Source organism: Pagrus pagrus (assembly GCF_965226575.1).
Source record: "Pagrus pagrus genome assembly, chromosome: 3".
Lineage (NCBI taxonomy): Eukaryota > Metazoa > Chordata > Actinopteri > Spariformes > Sparidae > Pagrus > Pagrus pagrus.
In genome coordinates, this window is record NC_140187.1 from 4,251,077 (window position 1) to 4,260,007 (window position 8,931).

At 39.2% G+C, this 8,931-nt stretch overlaps 1 protein-coding gene across 1 annotated transcript in view; it reads left to right on the forward strand.

Moving 5' to 3' along the window:
- The window catches only part of LOC311254962 (sodium- and chloride-dependent taurine transporter-like), a 35,315-nt gene extending 27,668 nt beyond the window's left edge, over nt 1-7,647 (forward strand). The window contains exons 12-15 of the mRNA XM_084349053.1: nt 407-509; nt 1,366-1,466; nt 1,845-2,015; nt 2,627-7,647. Coding sequence (XP_084205179.1) covers nt 407-509; nt 1,366-1,466; nt 1,845-2,015; nt 2,627-2,785 — 534 coding nt within the window. The 3' untranslated portion in view covers nt 2,786-7,647. The remainder of the gene's footprint in view (nt 1-406; nt 510-1,365; nt 1,467-1,844; nt 2,016-2,626) is intronic.
- The last annotated feature ends 1,284 nt before the right edge of the window (nt 7,648-8,931 follow it).

Here is an 8,931-nt window from a genome sequence, read left to right on the forward strand (position 1 = left end):
TTCCCATGACAACATCTTTTTATGGCTGCCGTGGCCTGGTTCAAGTTTAGGATTCCCATGATTGTTAAGACACTTTTTCACACCGGACAATGACGCACGTGAACACACACCCGGGGCTTGTACGCACACGCTCGGACACAGCCGGCGGCGTCACGTGTGGACGCGTAGCGCTCACATTTGTTGATATTTAGTCTATCCGTCATTGTCGTGATCATAATAATTATTTCATGAGCTCACAAGGATTACATGAATAATTTACACTCTTTTGCGGCTTAATTTTTTAAGCGTTCCTGCGCTCGGTGCATGTGAGAAGGCAAATGAGATTTTCATGCAGAAAGCAAATGTTATCTGGCATATAGCTGGAACAAAAGCTGATAATCTTTTCTGTCTTTGTGTCTCTCTACAGGGTGGCATGTATGTTTTCCAGCTGTTTGATTACTATGCAGCTAGCGGTGTGTGCCTTCTGTGGGTGGCATTCTTTGAATGTATAGCTGTTGCCTGGGTTTATGGTGAGTACCGTCCTTTAAAAACAACAGAGCATAAACCTGTGGGATGTTTTCTGAACGGACTTACTTTGGTGGAGTGTTAACTGTGATGCATCCAGACATGCAACAAGCTCTAATTTGCATATTTATTTTGAACCAACACGATGCAGCCGGCTTGGGTCCCAGCACTCTCTTTAAAACTAAGATAAAACAGTGAGAGATGGAGACGAAAGCAATTTTTTGGTTGTCCAAAGTACAAGATGAACTTTCCATCTGCAGAATGGAAATGATGCTGTAGTCCTGATAATGTGGTACGCACAGCACAGGAAACAGAAAACGGCCTGTGATGAATGAAATGATATTTCATCCCCTATTCATCGACGAAAATTAGAAAGATTTTGGAAAGTTTTTATTCCTTAAACGTGAATTTAGTCTCGTCTTTACTCGTCGACAATGCTGCAGGTTGATAAAGTCACAGTTAGTGTCTGACGACATCGGTCTTTTCTTAGTCATGGAAACAAAAGGTTGAGGATGAACATATTTAATCATATTTTCTTTAACAAAATAACATTATAAAGGAGTTTTATTTTTAAACAATTACTTTGAAATTAATGTTGTTCATTTATTGTCTTGTGATGTCTTCATGCGCTGAATGTGACGTGCAGATGCCAGGATAGATGGCTCTAACACTGAATATGTAACTGCACTGAAACTTTTTAAAAATGTCTTAATTATGATTATCATGTTGTGTTTTTATGCACTATGTGAAGCACTCTGCTGTTTCCTCTGCGTTTGAGAATACACAGACAATTGTTGTGAAGTAAGTCGTCCTGCTGCCTTCAGTCAGTGAGTAACAGGAGGTGTCTGACTGTCTCCACAGGCGTTGATAATTTCTACGATGCGCTTGAGGACATGATGGGCTACAGACCAAATGCTTGGATGAAATGGAGCTGGACTGTTATCACTCCTTTACTGTGCATGGTGAGAGCCTGCGTTTTATTGTAATAAACAGGAAACCATAATCATCCGTTAACTTCAGTGCCCAGATGTTGACCCGAGGCAAGAGTGTGACCTCTTCTTCCTCTTTTATTTTTGTTTTTAACCAAATAAAATCTGCTTCCTGGAGGACATCATGATCCGTTATCTTTGCCTTAATGCATTTTTTTTGCTTCACTAGTTTCTTAAAGAGACATGTCACCATTTTGAAATGGTCACTTTACTTGAAGTTTAATATGCAGTATTTTCATCAAATCTTTTATGGATGATGTACTAAAAATCTTGTAACAGTAACTGTAACACTATCCCTTTAATACGCTGACAGGAGTTTGTATTCAAGCGCTTGTTCCTCTTCCTCTCCAGAGCTGCTTTATCTTCTCCTTGGTCAAATACAAGCCATTGACGTACAACAAGGTCTACGAGTATCCTGACTGGGCCGTCGGAATCGGTTGGACTCTGGCTCTGACCTCCATGATCTGCATCCCCATGGTGGTCGTCATCAAGATCATCCGATCTGACGGGCCGCTCATTGAGGTTGGTCGGGTCTCCGTCTGCTACTTACCTCTGACTTCAGAGTCATCTGTTTATCCTCGTTACTCGTGAGAGTGTTTAACCGCCCCAAACAGCCGGATTAGTTTACTATACGACTGCACATACTGAAGGTGCATCTGTGTTTTTGAATTCAGTTGAGCCTCTCACTGAACTCAGCACTCATCAGAGACTTTGGTTCTCGCCATTTTCCTTTTCCTCTGTATGTTCATGAATTAAAGTACATTTCACCTCCCAGACATTGAAGGTCACCTCTGCCGTTTGCTGCTGCAGTCAGGCTGATAAATGGGAGTGAAGATAGATCCACTTTTTAGTCCGGAAACTTTATGCCAAGGCATTTTTCTGCCTTTACTTACACAATGCTTGGGGAAAAGGCCCACGACACACAAAAGTTGAATATTTCTACTAATGCAAAACACACCATAAGATCCTCTGAATGACATAGACAAAGAAAAATCTTTAAATCAAACTAATTTTTACCTCTTCAAATGCAGATTTTTGTAACTGTTCTAACCCTCTTTCTGTCTTTTTTCCATTTTCTTTCTCCCACCTCCCCTTCTCTCACACTTCTCCCGTCCCTCCCTCCCTCCCTGCAGAGGATTAAGGCAGTGGCCGCCCCGGTTCGCGGCGGGGCCAGCTCCCGTCCCGCAGACCATCGTAGCCCCAAGGAGCTGACCTACCCGCTGGACCCCAACGGGAACAAGGGCCTGCTGATGAAGGCCCCGACCCACACCATCGTAGAAACCATGATGTAAAGGAATGAGGCGGAGGCTCTCCATGAGATCGCTCTCCTCTCCTCTCCTATCCTCCTAAAAATGCTTCTGAAGCTAGCTAGCTTTCTCGTCTATCTGTCTATCTGTCTGTCTGGTGGACTGATAAGGGTTTTAAGGATTTAAAAAAAAAAAAATGTTCCCGTTTCAAATCTTTTAGGAATACTTTGGAAGTAGTTTGCTCTTAGTGGTTTTCTTACGAGGGTAGCAATCACATTTCAAATCTATTTCTGAATTACTCACGAGTTGTTTTTGTTTTTTTTGTTGTTTTTTTCCTTCCTTTTTTAATATTCATGTGACTACACATCCCACTTTTGTCTTGTTCAAAGGCAGAGTGGCAAAAAAAAAAAAAACAGCACCAGCCTCTGGTCAGACGCTGGTGGATTTCTGTTCCACCAGCTACTTTTTTGCAGAAAAAACCAGCCATTGTTCTAACAAAAAGAGGAAAATGGTTTATTGAGTCTTGGAATCAAACAGCCTTGTGTAGCCACGATATGAAAAAAAAAGGTTTCCTACATCGATTTAGGCTGTTGATGGAATATATTACAGCTCTTTATCACAACGAACAGGGTGCACTTATCTAAGGAAAATGTGCCATAGGGTTCAACTTTGGCTTATTCTGTTCCTCTCGGTTCAGTTAGAGGCCCGGTTGAGGTAAACGATCGAGGCACTATAGGTGGAGCATTACTACCCACGACCCAGTTAGAGATATAAATGAATGTCCCGCTTCAGTAATCAGAAATTCTGAGAAAGCATCTTGATGATCTTTCAGCTGCACTAGTCAACATTGTTGATGAGAAAACTTATTAACTCCAATGTTAAAATATGGCTGTCACACAAATTTAGATAGATGATTTACTTTCTGTCCAAAAATCCAAAGTCGCAGCCACCAAAATGAAAATTTTCCCTTTTGCATGCTGAAAAAAATCAGATAAATATATAATTGACGCAGCCATGACAGCCGACGACCCTTATCAAACCAGTTTCCTGGTACTTAAATGCACCTTAGCACACATATCCCCCCATCTTCCATAGCCGCAAACTATGGGTCAAAGAGAAAACTAGCACTGAGACCGTGTCGGGGAAAAACCCGCTACCCGCACAAAGACAGAGGTATCTGAAAGGATTTGAAGTGTGGAGGTTGAACCCTTGAGTGTGTTGTCTGTGGCGTACTGTACAGTAGTAGCTAATCAGTCTATCTATCTATATCTATCTCTCTATCTATCTTTCTCTGTCCTAGACCAGTTTACAGTACATTAGTGACTGCACTAGGCACTCTTGGCTTACAATTTTTTGAATTTGGATTTTATTTTATTTTCTACAGAGGAAGTTACATTATTATTAGTTTTTTCCTCTGTCAATGTTTAGATTTTTTTTTTTTTTTATTAAGACTATAATGTTATTGGTATTCACTATTGATGATAATTGCTGTAGTTTTACATAGAAGAAGGAACACTTCTTTCATCTGGTGAAAATACTAAGCTATTATACAAATCATACATTTACAGTGGCAGCCATTGTAGTTACAGTCTTCATCATGCATTTCTCTCCGGCAAAAATATTCCGTCTTTATCATTGCACAAACAAACAATGCAACTGTTTTTTTTTTTCCCCAAATATCTTCTCGAGTTGGGGGGTTGTGGGTCGTAGTGAGCAGTTCGATGTACAGCAAAAAAAAAAAAAAATGGGAATTCTACAATGGCTCCATCTGTAAGTTTGTAGGTGTTGGGGGTTTATAGCTTTCTCCTCTTCTGTAAATACCAGGGGACAGTATTTCATTTGGATAAAATTTGTAGCCAATGGTTAAACAACATGTCACTGACTCAATAACTCAAAGCGACCGATGGTTTGGTGACGACAAATCAGCCAGACTTCTTCGTCGACTCGTTGCGAGTGTCGCGCTCTTTTTCCAGACACTGTGAAATGTGGCAGCTGGCTGCAGGAGCATCAGAGCCGGTGAACGACAGAGTTTGGACACGTTTTTGCCATTACAAGAGCAAATAAAACATAATTTGCAACCTTTGATAATAAATAACTCTACAAAAATGGGATAATGAAATTAAAGCTGTGAAACTGGACACTTTAAAGTTGTGTCGACACCCTTAGAGCAGTTTTTTAACATCTTCAGCTCATCTGAAATGACGTTTACTGACCTGCAGTTACCCTAAAATCGAAAACTGCTCCGATTAACCTTTGTCTGAACTTGCGTATCTGAGATTTAAACCTACACTAACTCTCATTTCTCCTTAATTAATGTTTACTTTTGTGGATCAGAGCTCTAATATTTGTTGCCACACATTATAAAATGCGTCACAACATCACGTTAAGAGGTCGAAACGTCCAAACTCTGAATCCTTCGGTGAGAAACAAACTGCGCCCTGTGAAACATCAACAACCATCTTTCAACTCTGGCTGATTTGTCTCCTCATCAAACACATCAAGTAAAACTACATCACATTCTTCACAACAATAGAGGGCCATGATATTACCAACTGAAGGCAGACTATCTGAGAAGTATGACAACTGTTACATTCATTTTAATATGTCTGTGTAACACGGGACTTTTCCTATGTGTAATTGTCACCAGTGACCATCCACTCAGGACCTTCTCTGTAGTGCTTTTACCTGCTGTATAGCTGCTTTAACCCAGCATCCAAAAAAAAAAAAATTAGACTCGTAAGTGTGGGTGACAACGACGCGAATATTTAACGGTAGCAATCACAAATTGATGTTTTCGAGCAGCTTGAGAGGCACGAGATCAGATCTTTGCCGCACAGAACGGAAAAATCACACACCTTAACTGCCTGTTTTATCCACAAAGACAAAAATACAGAGAGCGTGAGTCGAAGTGAGTTCTTATTGCACCTTATTTGTATAATTTGGACTTCATATCAAATGATGAGGCCGAAATAACACTGCCATCTTTTTATTCAGGGTCCTTATCGGCCTCAATCATAGAAGAGAAAAAACATCTAAATATTGTCAAAGCGCTCGAGATTTTTAGCTCCGAGCGCTTCTTTTTTCTCCCAAAAGCAGACATATTAAAATAGATCAAAACTCTTCATCCACATTCAAATTTGCAGTTATACAGTACGCATGCGTTGCAGGAAATTTGACCAACAGCATCACATCAGACGTGATGTTGAGACCAGGGCCTCAGCTTCATGTTTCATCTAAAGCTTTTCATCGTGCGTGTGTTTTTTGTCCGTTTGTTTTTCATTTTATTCGAATAGAAATAAAAGTAGTTCATATCATTAAAAGGGATTTGTGAAACCAAATCCACAGCAGACATCTATTTTCATACAGTACCGAACTTTTTCCTATATAAGTCGTCTTTGTACAGTTAAGCTCCCATTGCAGACCTCCCATTTTAATACAGATACAAAGCTTCATTTTAATCTTGAACTTTTGTACAGATCTGGTTCTCGATTCCCCTCCTGAAGGATCTTTGCACTGAGGGGAGAGAAAGAAAGAGAGAAAAAAAAAAATGCATTCACGCTGAAAGGAAAAAAAAATCTGTCAGCACCTTCCGGGAAGAACAACAGCACAAAATTACTTAAGGCATTTTGAAAAACACAAAATTGCACAGAGCACCGAAGGATCCGTCTTTCCTTTTTAGTTTGGTCTACTCAGGTTTCTACTCGGGTTGTCGCGCAGATTATCATTTCGGAAAATGCATAAAACTTAAAAAATGTAATATTGTAAAGACTTGAAGAAAATATGTTAAATCTCAAACACCTATAGACTAAAAACACACTCGGCGTGTACTGAATCATTCCTCTCCCTGGTGCAAAGATCTTTTCTTTTCCTTGCGGGAAACCTGAACCAGAAATAATAGCTAATGCAGTCATTTATTGGTTTATGCTGCCTCTCTGTGTATATTTACAGTATGTACCAGTCCCTCTGCCTTGTTACACTCCCCGTCAGTTAGCCTACGTAAACCTTCCGTTAACCTAAGCTAACCAATTTTTTTTTTTTTCTTTTTCTCAGAGATAATGAATTTGCAAGAGAATCGAAGCATTAGCGATGCACAAGTTTTTACCGCCGGATGTTGAAATGTGAAGTCACCCGCGGGTGGATGTAAAAGTTTCTGAAGATTTATTTTTTAGGGTGAAAAAAAAAGAGAATTAATTTCTTTTTTTTTTGTTTCATCGCTCTTGTTTTATTTGAATTCAGCAGTTTTTCTTTCTTGTCTTATTTTTTTGTTTTGTTTTTGATTGTATGTTCGTCACATTTGCCTTTTGTATTCCAAATATATAGTGTATTTGAACCTCTGTCATTGGAGTAACATGTACAACTATCAATCAAAAAAAAACGACAAAAAAAAAAAAAAAAGCTACAATTTGTTATGTGCAATACTTTGTAGAAGACTTTTATTTTTCATGCTGTTTTTCCAATAGGTGGTACTAACCTTTTGAAGTAAGACTATAGCCTGTGAAATTCTTGAGGAAAGAATCTGAATCTTCAGGGTCCAGTTAAATTAAAAAAAAAACCTGCCACAAAATGCTCTGCAGTGTGGAACTAAAACCAAACTAAACCACTATTCCATCAAAGATCTTGTGGTTTGAAATGCACTGAGAATAAAAAAAAATGATTACTGAACTTCAACATCAAACTGAATTTCTTTGCAGAAAATACTATTTTTTATTTTTGTGACAGACTGCTAAGTTGTGAGTTTGTGAGAGGTATGAAACAGTAACACTGCCACTAAGCCCACCATCTTTCTACCTGCCTATATTTATCTCAGTACCGTTGTGTTGCTAAAAAACATAAAAATAAATCAGGCGCCCTTCCAAAAGCACGCCGCCACCAAAGTTCAACATTTTAAAAAACACATCAGCCATATCTGCAAAAATCTGACCTTATAAGGCTCGTAAAGCCGAATTCACGGCTCGTGGAACAAAAATACCTTGGAAGTAAGTCCGGCTGCTTTTGGGACGCCGGCTCCCCTCGGCAACAAAAAGCAGTAAATCCAATAAAAAAACCAGATTACACCATATCAAATGTGGGCTTCTTTAAAACACTTTCTGTGCAATTCCTACATTCTGCTTACTCAGACATTTCTTTTTGAAATCCACTCTGCCAAACCCTGCAACCTTAGTGCTTTATCAAAGGAACCAAACTGCATCTGCACAGAAACGGATAACCTGATTTTTGATTTCCATGTTGCCTCCATCGTGTCCGTCGTGAAAAAACAAAACAAAAAACAGCATCATATCCGCACGATTCGAGATCCGATTGTCCGTTTCTTGCGATACAGATGCAACATTAGACCATTCAGATGTGATCTTGGAGCTGTGTAGAGCTCACACAAAATCTTGTTTTTATCACTGAAGTTCGATCTGTGACTCTGCGTGGCTGCGAAGGAAGATAAATGGGGCTCCATTTCCTGGCAGCGACCTTAATGCAAAGATCTTCTTCATTATTTGGTTTGAAGTTTGACAAAGATGTCGTTTTCTCACTCGGAGAAGTGTAGTTGTGGTGTCTTCTTATTAAAATATTTAGCATTTTTAGCTGTAAAATCGTCTTTATTCCTTTCACTTCCTGAAAACAATGGCGATCTCAGTGCTAAGTCCTCTGGGAAATGGAGTCGCGCTCATCCTCCCCATCCTCTCTTGTCATCAGACTCATTTCTGATCATGGTCTCCAATGACAATGCCTCTGTCTTTCCTGCATTATACTGTATACCAGCCCTTCCTTTTTTGAGAATGTACATGGGGAAAATGTTTTTTAATTCTTGGTGAAGGAAAAAAAAAACATTTTTAAAAAGAATTTGAAAGCTTTTATTTTTTATTTCTATGGCCAACCTGTAAGCTAGAATAAAAAAAAAACAGACAAAAAAGAAGAAAAAAATATGTGTTTGAACAGGTTTTACTATGGTGTAAACCTTTTTTTATTTCTTAATAAAAAATTTGTCTTCAGAAAAATGTGGTGTGAGTTCCTGTGTCGCGTTTCCTTATTGAAAAAAGTACATCAACACTCACTGCTGGGACAACATTTACACACACAGACACACACGTGGATCATTCAAGTTCAATTCCCCAACTCAGATGGACTTATGTACCTAAATCCCCATGACAACATAATAAACTCTGATCCTACAAAGCCTGTAATACAAGATTTATGGTATT